Here is an 18,621-nt window from a genome sequence, read left to right on the forward strand (position 1 = left end):
TGCTGATGTTCAGTTTGGACCATGGCCTCTCTTACAAAATAGAAACCATCACATTTGTTTTCAACATATTATGGCAACCCCCCCAACTATTAAAGACTAAATAATGATTTTTGTTTTCCAATGTTTTGCCAATTTTGTGGTAAGTACAGAGTGGTTTAGCTATTTTTCTAACATGCTGCTGCTCTTGCCTCCAGCTTCTGGGGACTGTGACCCCATAAACCTCCTGTCTATAGAGACAGCTAATGCTTTAATTGATCATTAGTAGACTTTCAAAATGAGTTTCCATCTGCCAAAAGATTAAGTGTCTTAGGGAATTGACTTAGAGCAGTTTGATGCATGGAGGATAAATGCAAGTGCCTTTAAAATGCACTGCTAGACCACAAATCCTTGAAAAACTTGCTTCTAAAATACTTAAAAGGAAAAGTGCTATAAAAGATTTTTCCTCTGATTTGTTTTTTCTCAAATTAGAGAATGCTTTTTTATATATCAATGAGAATTCATTAGCTCATTTTCAAAAACCAGAGAGCAAAACCTCATGAAAATGTTGAATTTAACCTTAGAACAAACCATGCAAATTTTGGCAGTTTTAATTTGCAATGTACATTTTGTGTTAAATGAATTTATTCCAACTTTAAAAAACACTTGCTTTGGGCCAAAAAAAATGATGAAAACTTTTTACTAGCTGTACTTGAGAATACTGAGGAAAAACATCTTCATGTTTTATCACAATTTTCCACAATTATGGGGTTGCTTCTCCTGTTTTCTTTAAACTTTTGCCTTTTAGCTTATTTGGAGTGATTTTTACAGGTTTTCATGTTGCTTTCTCTCTGCCATTTTGTACAAGCCACTTTTGGGAAAAATTCTACCATTGCGATAACACTTACAGTTGTTACTACAGAAATAATGGTTTCTTTCTGATGTATCTGAAAAATCAGTGCTATTTAATGCAGTTAAGAACAGTTCAAGCTGGTGAGAATACCATTCTGGCTGCATTAGGGCTGTCAATGTTGTGGCAGAAAATATAGGAACCGCTGCTGTCCTACAGCAGTGCAGAAAGATGGACGTGATTTGTGTTGCATAGCTTAGCCATCGCACTTAGCTGCGGTTATGGGTTCCTCGTTAGTGTTTGTCTTGTGACCCCAAAATGGGCAACTGCAGTGATTTTTAGACGCTTCCTAGTGGTCCTTTAATGCCTTCTAGAGTACATGCTTTTAGGACGGCTTACAGTTGCGGTAGCTGGGACCGCAGGGTGGCTGGCATGGAAATGACTGTAAAAAGATGTAGATGGATGTTCCAAATTGTCTCCTCCCCCCCCCCCCCCCCCCCCCAATGTCTGTCTACTCGTCCCTTATTGGCCACTTAGGTTAGAGGAAAACAGGTCTAAATGCACAGTTTTATATATAATCACTAGTGGTTGTCGACACAACACCTAATTGATTTGGGCCATAATTATAGTGAACGGAAAGCAAAGGATACTACTTTTGCAGATGACACTGGGAAGATTAATCTTACATATGTATGAAAGGTTGCATTCTGTTTGCCTTGTCAGGCAAAGTGGAAAATAGTGGTATTGTCAGTGGCATATCGATTTATGACATGATGCTGGAGCTGGTTTAATATAGGCTGACTCTAAAAAGCAAGATTTTTTTTTTGAACTTTGCCACATGTTGATGGGAAAGCATCCCTTTAGAGAAATTAATATGGCTAATGTTATTCCATCAAATACTGCAATGTTTGAAGAAGAAAAAAAAAAATAAAGAGGGAAAATAGGATCTTGACTTCCAGTTTAATAATAATGGAATATAAAGGCCAGATTGTAACTGTAGAAGTTCATTTCAAATTTAAATATTTAGCATTTTCACTAGTCTGCGAATACAAGAAAATTTATTACATTAAGATGGAATTTAGATCTTTGACATGAAGCTGATATTTTCATAGTGTGAAAAATATCAAGCTGACATTATACTGTCTCATTTGATGACTTCCAAATGTCAGAGTGCAGTAACTTATTCATAGGGACCTCAATGTCTTGCGATAGTGTCAATTTAAAAGACATTTACATCGACTTTTTTATTTAAACATGTAAAATGGAATATGCAAAGTGGATGAGGAGAAGGGGGAAAGACCAGGGGCAAGAAAGTTCTTAACAATAGAATGAAGCACTTTTAAGGCTAATTTCTAGTGAAGCCTTGTGACAGCTGCATGGACTACTACCTGGCAGTACTTCTGACAGCTCCCATCTTCTTCCCCTTCACGTTATTTCCCTCATTCCCAGCTCAGGAATTCTTGTTATTTCAACAGAATTTAGGGGATTAAAACCAGCAGGATATGCTTTTCTGAAAAAGTAAACAACCCATCCCTTGCTTTTAAAAGCGATTTTGTAATAATGGCAGATATTGAGTGTTTCCTCTGAGATGATTATACCTGGGAGTTAATGATACCATTGGCTGTCGATGACCTCAGTCAGATGGCTGTTCCCAGGATTACGAAGCCACAAAAAAGCATGCACTTGTCTTCTAGTAAAACTTTCTGTATGAGTGTGTGTGGCTGCGCTTCACTTGGTTGTCTGCGCCCCGAGGACGATCGGGTTATTCGTTTCTGTGGGCCAGACTGCCGTGCAAAGTTGTACACCTAGGAAGAGGGAGGGGGGCAGAGTGGCCCGCCATTTTGTTCGGCGCCGAGGGAGAGAGGCTCCCGCCACCGCTTCTGCTGCTGTCCCTTGCCGCTCGCTACCTCGGAAGCTGCCGGGCTGCTCGCCACCGCGCCTGCCGGAGCCGAGCGGCAGCGCTGGGCGAGGCCGCTGCAGGGCCGGGAGGACCCCGCCACCAGCGGAACCCGCCAGCGGAACCCTCCCTGAGGCGCGGGCCGGGGCGGCGGCGGCGCCCCCCTGCCGGCGGCGGGGCCGCCGCCGCCGCCCCGGCCCGCGCCCGCAGCCGCGGCCATGTTGGAGCCGGCGCTGGAGGAGCTCTCGGCTCTCGCCGCCATCTACTGCGAGCCGGACGCCTGCGAGGTGCTGGCGGTCTCAGGTGAAGGCGGCCGCGCTCCTCTGCCGAGAGCCGCGGGTCGCTCCGCTCGGCGGGGTCTCGCCGCGCTGCCCGAGCGCGACCCGGCGCGGCGGCGCCGCCTCAGACGGGGCTCTTCCCGCTGCTCCGCACCGGCAGCGCGGCCGTGCCCTGGGCGCGCTACCGCCGGCCCGGCCCCGAGAGGAGGCGCTCCGGGGCCGCTCACGGTGGGGCTCTGCCACCGGTGGGGCAGTCACCGGCTTAATCGCTTGCTATTATCGGCAGCGCTAAAGATGGGTGCCTTCTCGCCTGTCGCTGGCCTGCCGCGTGTCTTTGCTGCTGGCCTCAGCAGGGGACAAACTGTAGCGGGTCTTACTCGTTTATAATTAGCGACGTTCTTAATTACAGCTGTTTGTAGTGCGTGCAGAAACGTGCAGTAGGCAAAGGGCAGCAGTGGGAATGGGCTGGCTGCGATTTAGGTAAATAAGCAGTTGCGTCTCATACGTGTAACAAGACCAGGTATTTATCCTGTAATATTTAACAGGGGTGCAGCTGTTGCTATGCATGAGAAGCCTTGGGTCATCTCTGTCTTCTGGGTGTACAGTAATAATCTGGTCCTTGTGATGTGCCGAATGGTCTCCAGCTTCAGCAATATGTGTATGGCTGTAGGTTTTACAGGGTACCAAGACTAGTCTTTCATGTTTGCTGCGAGTGGGAAGGTGAGATTTGTAGTGCATGCTCCCATCAGCTGCTGGATGCTGTAGGCTAGGAACGCAGTAAGTGTAGACATCTTTACTCCATGTTTTCTGCACCAGCCATGGTGGCTGCTGCTAAGAACATAATTTTTAAGAGATGACCTTTATCAGTCTGTGCCGTCACAGTGCTGTGAAGACGCTCCTTCAGCAAGGGAGAATAAATCTCAGTAGTTCCAGTGTACAACAGCAGTTACTATAACGCTTAAAGAAAGCGTCAGGTGGGATATGCAAGTGTTGCATGTCTCTTCAGATCCAGAGCATAAGTAAATTTTGCTTAGTGCCTACCACAGATGTGACAACTCTCCTATCTATTTGTTGGAAATACATATATGCACACACAAACACACAGAATATGCATATATTCTGTATCACTTACTGTTCCCTGGTGTCCTGGGAGCTATTGCAGCGTGCTGCCCAGCTCCCCAGTGGAGTGACAGACAGCAAGCAGCTTCCTGCTGTTTGGACTGCAGTAAAGTCCTGGAGAATGCTATTAAAAATGATCTAGTGGCCTGCCATCAGATTTTGTCTGCCTATGTATTCAGCCCAAAATAACTGGGATTGATGAGGAAACGCTTTTAACTGTGAGGGTGACCGAGCACTGGAACAGGTTGCCCAGAGAGGTGGTGGAGTCTCCGTCCTTGGAGATATTAAAAAGTCGTCTGGACATTGCCCTGGGCAGCCTGCTGTAGGTGACCCTGCTTGAGCAGGGAGGTTGGACAAGATGATCTCCAGAGGTCCCTGCCAACCTCAACTATTCTGTGATTCTGTGAAAACAACTTTGTGCTGCTTTGGTGTGAAATTACACGTGGCTGCTCTAGAATGACTCGATTTAGCTAAAAAGTTACTAAGAAATTAATTGAATAAACCTCAAATTTTTATTTGAAAATAGTTGTTGAAATAGATTTGCACAGAACAGCAGGTGGTTATTTGAAAAGAGGACTTTGTGTGTAGACAGCCTCAGAGGGATGAAGACATTAGTGTCTGCGTGGAGCACAGTTAACTGTGGTAATCTAAAAGCAGAATTGTTTTGTGTCTAGATCTGCATGACACACCTTTTGCTCCAGTGTAGGCAGGTAATTCTGCCATTTTATTTTTTTGATTGGTATGTAGAGTTGTATTTTTAAAATACTATTGATGAAGTGTTTCAACTGAGTTTTATTTTCTTAAAGTCAAAAAGTTCAGGAATGTTATTTCAGGCATAGTTTGAAAATACAGGATCCAGGCTTAACAGATGTTTATTTAAAAAAATGTGAGCGTATCTGAACATTGCATATGCATGTCTGTTCCTCCAAATCTGTTAGAGAATTATTCGCACATCCTTCTGTGCTTCACATACAGAAAAATGATTTTGTGTTTATAAGTTACCAGGATGTAAAAGGCTTAAAAAGCTTTTGGAACATAAAGTGAAGCACCACAAGAGCACAATGGGAACAGGCTGTTATATTTATATTGATGTTATGTGACCTTGCAGGGCCTTTAGCCAGGCTATGTTCATGATATGTTAGGATCATGCATATCTGCTTGATTTCCATCGTTTTCTGCTAGAATTGAAAAGATTATTTACAACAATGATTACTGGTAGTTTTCTTACTTTGGGAATTTACTTCTCTTTTATGTTGGAGCTACAGAATCCCTTAGTTTGTATACAATTAACTTTTGCTGTATTCATTAGCTTACATTTGCTTTATCTCTTCAAACCATATAAATTATCGTTGACAAATGGTGCACAGAAGTAACTTCCAGTAAGACTGTTATGTTATGCTATCTCTAATACATTAAGAGTGATTTGCGTGTAGATCCACAGGATCAAAAAGGAGGCCATTGGGGATTTATGGTTTTGAGGAATGTAAGAAAATGCTTTTGCAGGTATCTTGGTATGCTAAAAACTTTGGCTTTCTGGAATTTAACAATGAAGTATTCAGAATGTAAAATATGTTTTTATCAAAACCAATGTGTTGATGAATTTAAATAAACTAATTACAGCATATCTTTTTTACCTTACATATCTATTTATAAAGGTTAGCGTTACAGATAGAAATCCATAATTTACTTGTTAATCTGTTCTCTTCTGGTTTGCTCACCAAGCATGCTATAAAAATATATTTATATATTCTAAGCTTGTACATTAGTAGGTGCCATTTTCTGAATTTAAAAATAGACTGCATGTGTTGCATAAAGTGCCTTTGGGCAGGAGAGGAGGGGGATATCTGGTTGACGTGGAACATAAGAAAAAATCTGAAGTATGCTAGAGCTAAATATACTGATAAGCATGCAGCTATGGGGGAAAATGAGTTAACATGTATTGAGTTTAGTCTCATTAGCACATTAAATGCCAGCAGAACGGTCATACCCAACCTTTTATTTCAGAAATAATCACCATTTCGCTATGAAGACAACTCAGACCTTGTAGTGTGTGCAAACAAAGGAAATATTTCTTTAGAGCATTGTTATACAGGGCAATGGTGGTTTGCTCTTTGTTCTGCCAGCCGTCTGCAGCGCTGGTGCAGAAAATGGATGCTGGAATGTTTAAATAAACTTTAGACACTGTAGCCCCACAAATGTTTTGAACCAATTCTTCTTTTTAGAAGTAAGTCTGAAGCAGATGTAAATGAGCACAGCTGGGCTTTTTACGATGGCTCAGGGTGAGACACCTTGGGATGCGAGGCTGCACCGCTTCCTTCGGATTAGTTCATCATCACAGGGATAGGTGTGAGATTGTTGCAGGCTTAAGAATATGATCACTGCAGCAGGAGGCCCTTGCCGAAGGGACAAAGTTGGCCTGTCTGTTTATGCTGCAGTTACTTCTGAGTTGGTGAGATCTGTTATGACAAGCTAGTGAAAAAAAACTAGGAGGATTATCAGAAAGGTAAGATGTTTTTCTGTTGCTGTAATTAAGCTGGCAACAGAGTAGCATTCTTCAACTCATTTGTAAGCTGTGCATTTTTAAATTTCTTGACAACATAGTTTAAAATAAAGTGATTCACGGGCAGGAGTATATTAACTTTAATAGGCTTCAGCCAAATGCAGCTTGCTTGCAGCTGGCCGTGAACCTGGTGGGGCTGCCCTGTGTAAGAGGCAGCTGGAGGGAGACGGGTTGGCAGGCACTGTCTGCGTGCAGTGCAATGCTCAGGTGTGTGCGGAAGCCCTCCATGGCGGCCAAGAGGATGCTGGCGGCCCCAGGAGGTGCAGTGCAGGCCTTTCTTCTTGTGTGTGTGGTTGTGTACCGAGCCTAGCGTAATGGCAGAGGAGCTATTGTTGCTGGTGCCCAGTAAGAAACGTTTGTCAGGGCAGCAGAAGACAGAGATTGGAACAGGGAGGCTTGAGCGAGGGCCGTGTGCTGCCAGATGGGCGCTGTGGAGACTGGAGTCTCTTCCAAGGCTGGTGCATTTCTGAGGAATAAAATTGCCTTAAAAATAGTCTTGAACCTTTCATAGTGTCTTAGACGACTGGAGACCAACTTATGTTGGCAGGGAATGAAGCTTTGATATGTAGTGTCTGTAGGTATGAGCATGGTTGGGTGTAATTTAATTTAATTCACTGGATTTGCATCCACTACTTTCAGCACTGGATTTGACTATTTAGGTAGTGATGGTTTGTAGATGTTTGGAGACTTCTTTATAGTAATGCTAGAGTTTTATTACTGGGTCTGGGAGGTTTGCCTGTTCTATTTTGTGACTGTTCTGAGCTAGAGAGTTCTTCGTATGACCCAGGAAGGAGGTTTGGAAACAAGCCCTTGCTTGGCTAAGCTCTCTAAAGTGCTTCTGTCTGTCCAGGTCACTTTTAGGTTCTTTCACTTACTTAGTAGGGTTCAAATATAAAATCATAGAAAGCACTGAGGTTGGTTAGCAGCATCAGAAATACTAATCAAAGATAATTCAACTGACTGTCATGTAAAGGAAGATAAGATAAGGCAGGGGGAGAAGAAGGCAAGTCACTTCAAAAGAGCTCCTCTGAAACTCAGCTCTGTTCTAATCTGCCTTTTAAATCTGGCTTCTGCCCTCATAGTATGAATCAACCTGACATTTTAGCAATTTTTTAAAGAAAAGGTGTGAAGTGTTTAGAACATGTCAAAGGGGTGAAGCAGAGACCATCTAAGAAGATCATCTTTTATCTGATACCCTCTTTCTTCATGGAGCAAAAGTAGGTTAGGTCTTTGTCCTCGCTTTTCACTTTATGAAGTTTTGTATTGTTTTTCTGTGAAACATGTTTTAGTCAGAAAGGTTTTATTGCAGGAATTACTGTACATAACTTTCATATTCAGTGTCTTTGATTATGTCATTTGTCAGGAAGATGTGGTCTTCTGCCCCTCCTGCTGCATACTGTATCTATCCTTTTCACTCTGAAAATAATTCAGTTCTAAAGTAGACCAACAACAAGTTTTGAGTAGATACGCAGATATATACAGATACATTTATATAAGTATATGCACATATATATATATGTATGTATGTAGCACCTAGGGGCAGATGTACAACAGAGATGTTTTCATTATGTCAATCCAACTGTTGTAAATGTAGAGAAGTTGGCAGAAAAGAATTAAGCATATTTTCTCTGAAAGTTGTAGGGGACAAAGAATCTGACTTTTTTCTTTCCATGTCTCTCTTTAGTGTGGAACTACTTTTGAATGGTTGTCTTAAAAAATACTCAGTACAAATCTATTTGCCTCATGCTGGTATTGATGTTAGAAGTCTTACAGATTTCTCTAGGAGCAAAGTTAGGGCAGTGCTGAGTCCATCCAGAAAAGTCTCTATTTTCAGTTGTACTTGCTGCTGTTGAGCTGTAGAACCTGACTTACCTGTTTTTAAGAGAGACAGTTCTTTTTTACTGGCTTGTCTAGACTCTGAAAGAGCCAAAAGGTGTGAATACTTTTTAGAATGTGTTAATAACTTTCCTTCTAGTATGATATGGAAGTGTTTCATTTCAAGAGTCCCTGCAAGTATAGCTTGAGCCATTGGTTGCAACCCCCCCACTCTGCAAAACCCCCACACCCCTTATTTTATATAGAATGGCAGTCATTTGAGTTGAATTGTTAAAGAAAATAACATGACTTAATAATATATATGTATTTCAACTTCAAACAAACTATTAATGTTTATTTTTTGATACTTTCCAGAGACTCATGGAATCACATTTAGAATTCAAATCAGTGTGAAGGAACTGCTGGATACAGATGTACTTTTAAAGCTGTTATTTCATTTACCAGTCAATTATCCATCAACTCTACCAGATATTTCTGTTAACTCAGACCAGCTTACAAGGGCCCAGTGTATGGACGTGAAAGATAAATTACTTGAACAAGCAAAGAAGCATCTTCCTGAACCCATGGTACATGATCTGATTCTTTGGATACAGCAGCATCTTAAATATGTTATTAAGCAATCAGCAACAGTTTGCAAGGAAAAAACTGCTTTGTCAAAAAGAACAAGTACAGAGGATGGTATCTGGATGCTCTTCTTGCATTTAGATCACATGAGAGCAAAGGCAAAGTACGTCAAAACTGTGGAAAAATGGGCTTCAGATCTAAGGCTGACTGGAAGACTGATGTTCATGGGCAAGATAATACTGATTCTTCTTCAGGGTGACAGGAGCAACATTAAGGTGCAGAAACAATGAATGTTGACTAGTTCTATCGATTTACCACTGAAACCTATGTGTCTGAATATTTTGTGTGTGTTTTTCTAAGATTAACAATTTTGGAAGCAGATTGATCATTAGGAGGGTAGGAAGGCCCAACAACTTTATTCTGTATTTAAGAAAAATAAGGTATTCTGTGAGAAAGAAACCAGTGATACCTGTAGACCTGTGGCCTGTATTGCTTTGCTTCCCACTGTAATTATACCCTTGCATTTCCTGTGTTTCATGACTGTAATATGCCTAGGTTCAGTCTCCTGTATTTCCCAAATGCCCCAGAAAACAGAAAATTTGTGATGAGAAATTAGTAACAGACATATTTCTAGCTCATTACTGTCTCTTTACTTGACTTAGGCAACATGGTGCTCCTAGTGCACACCCGGGTTTTGAACTTCTTGTCTGTACTTATGAACTTCCCAGTACATTAGGCAGGTTTTTGTGGTGATATTGGAGGAGAATGTTTAGGCTTTTCAAACTCATGTTGTCTAGATCACTTAAGACTGCGCTTAACTTCAAGCTGATGAATAGAAACAGTCGTGCACTTTCTGGGATGGGATGGGCACTTTCAAAGTTAGATTGCTATGTTCTGAAAGAAATCTCTGTGTTTCATATGGATTTTTGCATTTTACTAAACTTCAAAGATACTAGGTGACATTTAATATTTTGTTCTTTTTTGTCATTCAGGAGTACTTAATTCTTCAGAAAACTTCTAAGGTAGATGTGGACTCAAGCGGAAAGAAATGCAAAGAGAAAATGATTAGTGTACTGTGTGAGACAAAAGTACAGTCACAGCATAAAAGGTATAATTTAGTACTGTTGTGGATAGAAAAGTAACAGAATCGATAATTACATTCTGACAAATCTAGGCATATTCATGAGTTTCCTTTTTACAATGTAGGTTTCAGACGTTTGAAGTCAAAGAATATTCAACACTGGATGAGCTACAAAAGGAATTTGAAACTGCAGGACTTACAACTCTTTTCTCTGAGTTTGTGCCTCCTCTCTTAAAATTAAAAGAAAACACTGGACCCTTTGACCAAAGCAGTAGTTGACTGCAGATGCTGATGGAAGATGAAAGGACGGATTTGGCAAACAACATTAAAGCTTTTCTACAAAAAATCCCAGAAGTAGCCATCCTCTTGCAAGAAGGAGAAGGCAATTCATACATTAAGAATTGATAATTTTTTGACATTTATGTATCGATAACTTTTTCCAAGGAATGCAGAGTTAATTGCGATAATTGCATGGCAAGCATGAGAGATTGGGAAGACATCATGTTAAAATAATAGTCTTCTAGTTAGACTCTGTTTTGCAATGCCTGTTTTTCAGTGTTTTGGTTTTTACCTCTCATGGTAGTGTTTTTTCATAATGGCCTGCTAGAAAGCATGATTAATTTTGTGTTGAAAGCTTATATGAAGGTATTTCTCTAAAAAGCATAGCAAACAGAATTGAATGTTTGAGTGCAGCATATACTTAATATCCCTTAGGTGTTCATCTTCTAACTTTTTCTTCTCCATTTATTTGACTATAAATGCTAGACTGTTGATTTAAAGAAAAAGCTCATGTCACTTGGCGCCTGAAAAAACTTAGAAGTGTCTTTTTGAATGTTAGTTTTTATTCTAAAATGTATAAAAACACCCAAGTGGAGAATTTAAATGGATTAAAAAGCTAAGGTAAAGCCATTCGTAATATTTTCTTTGATAGTTTACAGATTCCTTTTTGCACTTTATCCGGTTTTCCTGACTGTGCATCTTTAAATATCTTGATTCAATTAAACTGCCAGAGCAGTATATATACAGACTTCAGTCCTCTGTCTCTCAAGACTTCTGTCAAGTCTTCTGTCATTTGAGAAGCTGGTAAGTTATAACTCCCTGTTAAAAATTCCTGACTTTTAGCATTTTTTTTTTGATTGGTCAGTGGCCTTGGCCAGCCTATAAATTTTTTTTATCACTAGTCTGTGTTTTACTTCAGTATAATGTTACAAATTATATACATAATTTTTACAAATTCAGTTGTGCAAGTTCTGTTTGCCTAGGGAGAATTGGATACTTATTTCTTATAATTATTAATGTCCTTTGGTTTCTATTTTACCTGATACCATTCTCTAGCAAGACTGGATAAATTGTCCAGTAGTAAAAATATTGAATTAATGAGTTTCTCAGTAACTAGCAATGCCATTTCAATTGGTTTTAGTATGTAGCTAAACATGGGCTTTACTGCTCTCTAAAACTCACTCCCAGAAGCCAAATGTATTAGGTATTCTTTGTTAACCAAATACATTTGATCAACTCAGTGTAAATTAATTTATCTCCTTTGTACTGGAGGAAGGCTGGTACAATTTGGTTAGTTCCCATAGTGTGGTTTGGCAAATGATTATGTAAGACATTTTGATTTCCAGGTTCATACTCAGACCATGAGATCATACCTCTTTCTTTATGTATAATAGAAAAGCAACTAAAGCAAACTACTAAGATTTTTAGGTTTTACTATTTGAGATATCAAATGCATAACCGGTTGTAGGCTGAGTGTTTTTTAAGTTTTTAAGGAGTTTGGTAATTTTCGTAATATGGAGTGTCTCAAATACATATGTTGCATGTTATTTTATGCACCAAGGCTTATTTAATAAGACAGTAGCAAAAGCTCTTCTTAATGAGTCTTTCATGTGTAGCACATACAGTACTTCAGGCACAGTAGAAAACAGTGGGTTAAACAGGTTTTGCAAATCAGTTCTATATTATTTTGAAATGGCTTCCTGAGAGAAGGGAAATATAACTTTCTGTCATTTTAAGTATGTGGAGATGAATTTTTACTTTTATAAAGAAGAATAAAACACAAGTACCTTTAAAATATTAAAATAACATGTATTTTAAATTACAGTTTTCAGAATTCAGCTATTCTCAGTTAAAATACCTATGTTGAAAAAATGTGTGTCAGTGGAGTATAAAGTCTTGAAAAGATGCAGAGGCTCTCTCCTTATACTATGCGATAGATCTGACAAGTATCAAAACCAAGAAAAGTCCTATGCAAGTACAGTGTAAGAAAACATAATCAGTATCTCTCTGCATATTTAAATGCTGTAAGGTTTTGCCAGAAGGATTTTATGTCCTCAGCCACATCTTTACTTTAAAATGCTCTACTTTCCAGAAAAGAGGATTGTAAGGTACTTCAGCACAACCTATATCACAATCGTGGCCATTAAAATCTGTCTGGGGCCTTATTCAACGTGCATATAAATCAGTTGTATATGCTTTCTGTTGATTTTGGGAATTGGGTTGAATAGTGTACCTAATCATGTGATCTCAAATTGCATGTGACTGCAAAAATAATTGAAGCATACAGTTGTTGTGGTCATCTTTCTTGCAAGATAGATGCAGGCTCTCCAACTTCTTCCACACTACTATAAAAGCTACTGTAATTAGCTGCATAAGAAAAGCCATTTTGTAGGGTCAGTGGTTGCCAGTTGCACTTGGATATAAATTCATGTATTTTCTTGAATATTATTGCCTGGTGCCTTCTTGATTAACTATTCAGTCAGAGCTAGCATTCTGCAACAGCCAATTTGGAAAACATAAAAACAGTTAAAGAGCAAATGACAGGTGAGTAAGTTGTAGCTCACTTCTGATCTGTGCTCATCTTGTTGCCAAATGAAGTTGTAAGAAGCTAGGTGATTTCTGTATTTCAGGAGTTGTAGAAAGCAGTTTATACAATGGATTTTTATCATAGTTGAATTTGCTACTAACTTACATTGGACAAATCAACAAGGTCAGTGTAGGAAAGACTGTAGTTTTTTTGCTTGGTTTGATGTGCTTCAGGAGAATTACAAATCTGATCAGCTTGATATTGTTCAGACAGCAGAGAACATGAAAACTGATGTCAGTCTGATTCTGTCAAAACAAATGCTTTTGCGTACCCATCAATCAGTCACTTATTTTGAAAGATAGAAGGATATCTTGTGTTCAGACAAGTAAACAATATTTTTAAAGGTTGTTCTTTTGGAAGGATGTTGCAGCTGTCTGCTAACTGATGGTTTGTTTGCATTTATTGTAAAAAGAGATGGGCAAGCCCGTGAGCCCCTGGGGCACAAAAGTCATTGAAATCCGTACTGTGGTGCATGTTCTGCCCTGCAAGGGAACTGAAGCAGGGAAACAAAGTCAAAACTCCTGAGAATCGTTAAAGAATGCATATCAGTGTCTAAAAAGTTAGTGAAGTGCATATAGCTATCAGAATCAGACAATTCAGTTGCAAGGAAAAAGAAATCCACAAATTAAAAATGGCTTAACAAATAAGAAGCTAGCTTTCTTGTGGATATTGTATTATAAATAGTTTTTTGAACAGCGTGGTTAGTAAAGCCTCATTTCCTGTGGGCTTTCTTGTTTCTAAACAATTGCAGATGTGAAGCCTTTCTTGCAGAAGAGACATTCATGGTGGTGCTCTCCCAGGTGGGTTCCCCAGTGCCTGATACTGATTGTGCTCTCTGCATAAATCACTGAATTATCAGTAGCATTTTTCTTCTCTGCTGTTTTCATCAAAGTTGTAGGAACTTGGTTTCTTTCAGGCTGTTAACCTCTCATTTTAATTGAAATCAGTTGAATTCAAAAGGTCTAGAAGAATTTTGTAGTATAAATATGCATGCTTCTGTATGGACAGCACAGTCCCATAACTGTAGTTTCCTTTGAAGATTGGGCTAAAATGAAAGTTGTTGCCATAGGACTGACTACTTGAAGAACCAAGGTTTTAGGACAAAACTGAGGTTTGATTGGTCTTTTTGAATCCCTTGGCTTATTAAGTGTAAAGAAAACAAAAAATGGGTTAAGAGAGAAAGAAAGATACATAGAAACAGGAACAAACCCCCAAACCCAACATCAGCCCTATTTGCACAGTTGTTTTTGCATGAATACATCACATCCAGAGCGTCCATTCTCATCCTGAAGAGATGTGCTCAATCTGCACAAGGGTTGCTAAACCGCAGTTGAATGAATGTCTCGGGTGGGCATCTGCCAGTCTCTAGAAGAGATGGCACTGGCTGTGTTGATCAGGTTTGTTGGTGAACGGCATGCGTTCACTTTTTCTGCTTCTTTCATATGATTCATGAGTGTTATATGTCTGCATTTTCTGTGGTATGAGAAGAAGAATGGTCTGGTCATCTGAGGTCATCTTTCTCATTATCCTTTGTGCGGCAAGTGTAAACTGAAGTAAGCAAAAGGGCAACATGAGATCCAGATAATTTTTGCTATTACATGTAACATCAGGTCTTTCTACATATGTATGCTACTACTACTGCAGAGTGGTGATGTCTGTGGAAACAAGGACGTTGGAGTGTTAACAGATTAAGTTACTGAATTCTGCAAGAAATCAATCTTTCTACAGTTTTGGTTTTTTTAGAATTGTTACTGACTGCCATTGTGACCAAGGTCCGTAGATAAAAACCTGGCTTGGCAGAGGAAGGCACAGGAATAAAACTCCCTTCTTTTCTGTATTAATCTTTCAAGGCATTATCTATAGCATAAACATGTACTATTTGTATTTAAGAATTTTTATTATTGTCTCTTGGAAAGTAACCTTTATGAGCAGCACATACTGTGAAGTAGCCTACCATTCCGGAGAAGAACATGACTTCAGTGGAAGTAATGCGAAGTTTCAGAGGAGGGAAATACTTTTAATGGTGACATCATCAGTATTGGGAATTCACCAGCTTTTATTACTTGCTCAATCTCATTAAAATTATAATTCTTGCACCCTGTCCCCCACCATTTGTTATTTGCTGTTACAGGGAGGATGAGACACTATAAGAACTCATAAATGAAAATCCTTGACACAATCAATTAAAAAAAATTGGAAGTATGTTTGATTGTTTTGTGAATAAAGCTAATTTTTGCGGTTTTGTAATTCTGTTTAATTTTCCTATAATAAGACTGTTTGTCACTTATTTCTGTGTGAATGATCCACAAAAACACTGACATTAGTATAAATTACACGCATAAGAACTGTAATGAGCCTAAAGAAACTTCATAGGGGGAAAATACTTTGTTTACATTGCCTCTTTTAAAAATAGTTTAATAAACCCTACATATGAATGATTTAAAGCCTAGTGTCCCTTGATTTGTTCAGTTTTATCTGTGAAAATACAAACATAATCGTGTTATAGTTCATTTGAAATAAGATGATGAAATGTTGCACAGACTGTATTTCTGCCAGAGTTTGAGACTGAAATTGCTTATATTATGAAATAGAGCAATTGCTGGAATCAATTTTCATATATCTTATAGTAGCATTAAGCATTATCATCCTGTCTTTTTGTGGATAACACATGCAACACCGGCAGCACTCTGTTCTGGTTTTATATTTTATATGTATACTTAATTTTATGTTATCTTATGCAAGAGTTATGATTGTTTATATACTTAATTATAGACATAAATGGAACTTGAAATATAAATATGCTAATGGCATTTTGCAGTTATTGTTCTGTGCTATTTTCAGATATTGGCTTTTATATGAATATTAGTTCGTGTTTTCTAACCTCAAAGCATTAACATGCAGTGAAGAAAACTCTTCAGAGTGACAGAAAAATTTGCCTAAAAGACGCATTAATTTAAGGAATTCTTTGAACTCTAAAAATGAATCCCTTAATATTTTCAGTTAATTATGCATTCAGGTGGTTTAATTTTATGCTAATAAGGTAACAACCATTACACTTTTGATTTTCTTTGTGTTTTTTAATGTAATACAAGTAATCTGTTTGTATCCTGCATTAGAACATAGCTGGTGATGGAATTGGGGCTGATATTTTATTAGCGTTTCCCATTGTAAGTATCTATGATTCATTATATGTATGCGTTGTTATCTATTATAACTTGAATGCAGAGAGTCATTTTAGGATGAAACTTGATACAAAAGATCTCTGCGTGAGAACAATTACTCTACTTTGTGCTTCTTTACCTATTGTCACCTTTTACATTCCTGCAAATAAGAAGTGAAGACCGATTTCTATGGGAAGTAGTCAAATGATCACAGTTTTCTTGAGCTGAACCTAACAGGCCAACTCACTGGGTTACACAAGATCTTGATACCTGCTGGTTGGAGGCCTTTATGGGACCACTTTTGGCAACATCTAACTGCTCCGTTGAAGCAATTAGCTGGATATTTCTTGAAATTTATGTAGAGAATTGAGGGAGCTAATTTCACCTGTGGAGAAAATGAATGGTTGACTACTGCTCAATCTGAGCTTTACATCAGGAGAGCGGCCTGGTACTCCTTTTATGTTAGTGCCACAGGGGCTAATAACCTAAAGTTTACACTTGCGCTAGCCACAGAGAAGGCTGCAAAGCAAAATCAGTGCTATGGTTTTAAGACTGAAGGTGCTAAAATCAAAGTACCTTTACTGTTCTTGGGATGCACGTAGAAAAAAATCAACACAAAATGGTTTTGTTGGTCTCTGATCAATCACTAATCTGTGGTAATATACAGAGGCAGGGTACATTTTTATGGGAGTTGATGCTATGAGTACCTTTCAGGGAAGAGAATATAAAAAGCGGTTCTTTTTTAAAGTAAAATAACTGAGTTACTGGTGAGAACACTGTCCACGTGAGATGCTGAAGAGAAGCTGAGCTGTATGGATAGAGCTGTGCCAGAGGCTGATTTTTATTTGGTAGAACTCGAGGTGTTAGAAAGGAACAGACGGGAATAAAAACACTGGTGATGTGGCTCTCAGAGAAGCCAAAAGAAACTTTTTTGGGATGGATTACTCTCTGGAAAGACGTTTGGGAATATGAGCAAAGAAATTGCTACTGTATCCAAGCTTCAAGTAGAAATGCCTGAAATAAATACGCAGCTTCATTGTCATTTTCTCTTTTTAGCAGAAACAGCATGTAGAACTGAGAACAAGTAATGGAGGTGTTCATGGGTATAGAGATGACTCACCTTACGCAAGAGCTGTAGGCTGTCCGCAAAGGAATTGGAGCAATTCTTAGAAATTTTCCACAAATGACCCAGGGATGACAGAGGCTTTGTTGAGGCAACAACCTCCAAAAGTCTCATAAGGCTGGGAAACCAGGCTGTCGTACCTCTGGGTGGTTGGGAAGATTGATGGAAGAGGTGACCAGCAGCTCCCAGGAGCAGATTATCTGCAAAATATGGGTGTTTTGGAAAGCAAGGACTAAGAGGGTTGACAAATCACTTTCAGGAATAAAAATGTCCGTTTATATGTGGAATCAGAGAACGCAGGTAAGTGTTTAATTTTTATGAGACTTTTTTTGCGTTGATATTACAGAGACCTGGTGTGGAGATGTTAGATGGTCCGTGCTCAAATAGTGCATAATGTCTTGGGAGGCTGATATATTTCAGTTGCACATCAATTACAAAGATCATTTTGGATGATAATGGTGGTCAGTGGCATTACAAGATTTAAGTGCTGCAAACCTATTCTGGGTCAAGGATTTGCTATGGGATTAAGAGCCACCGTTTAAGTATGGGTTAGACAAGGCACGTTTTGAGGTACTGGTATGGCAAAGGAGGACTTCAAAGGTTACCTTTGCATTGACAAGGAGCCAAATGCTGGAAACTCAGCTGGGTGTGAGGGTGTCAGAGTTTCTGGGCTGTACAGTACCTGGAGAGTGCCTGGAGCTTGACACAGAGCACATGTCTTTCCTCTCAGCCATGCACTAGTTTTCTTTTTTTTTTTTTTTTTTTTTTTACTTAAAGGCAGCTGCAGTAAGGGAGCTGGAAGCTGCTTGCTATGAATTCTGTTATTTACTTCCTATAATACTAATTATTAAAAGATGCTACAGGTTTCCTTCAGACTAATTTTGAAGAATCAGGGGAGTGCTTTTTAAAACAAATAAAGGAACAGTGATAAAACCTCAGGAGAAGCTGTTCATTTACATACTGGTGCTTGAAAGAAAATTATCATAAGAAGGAGGACAATCGTAAAGCAGCGTGGGAATGTAGACATGTCCCCAAACCACTCTAGAGTTGCCATCTCTCTGAGCTCCTGGTAGAAGCTGACGTTGGTGCTCAGCAGAGGAGAACAGGTATCTACGCAGTAGTGCCTGTTGCTGGCACTAAAGAGCTGTTTGTGGGGGGAGGCTGGGGACAGCTAAAGGCAAAGGCAGAGCTTGGAAGTATAGGCAGCACGCTGTCGATTTTTAAGGTCTCAGCTTTTAAACAACCATGGAAGCTTAGCTACTTGATGTGTAACAGTCTTTGTAATACCCACAGGAGCTCTGGTACTGGCT

General features: G+C 39.3%; 1 protein-coding gene across 1 annotated transcript; it reads left to right on the forward strand.

The window, feature by feature from the left end:
* Window positions 1-2,879: 2,879 nt before the first annotated feature.
* RWDD3 (RWD domain containing 3) lies at window positions 2,880-15,471 on the forward strand. The gene is made up of 4 exons (XM_069789315.1): window positions 2,880-3,026; window positions 8,871-9,355; window positions 10,073-10,188; window positions 10,287-15,471. Exons 1-4 carry the CDS (start codon window positions 2,942-2,944, stop codon window positions 10,438-10,440), a joined length of 840 nt encoding a protein of 279 aa, XP_069645416.1. The 5' UTR covers window positions 2,880-2,941; the 3' UTR covers window positions 10,441-15,471.
* The last annotated feature ends 3,150 nt before the right edge of the window (window positions 15,472-18,621 follow it).

The sequence above is a fragment of the Haliaeetus albicilla genome, chromosome 8 (assembly GCF_947461875.1).
Source record: "Haliaeetus albicilla chromosome 8, bHalAlb1.1, whole genome shotgun sequence".
NCBI lineage: Eukaryota > Metazoa > Chordata > Aves > Accipitriformes > Accipitridae > Haliaeetus > Haliaeetus albicilla.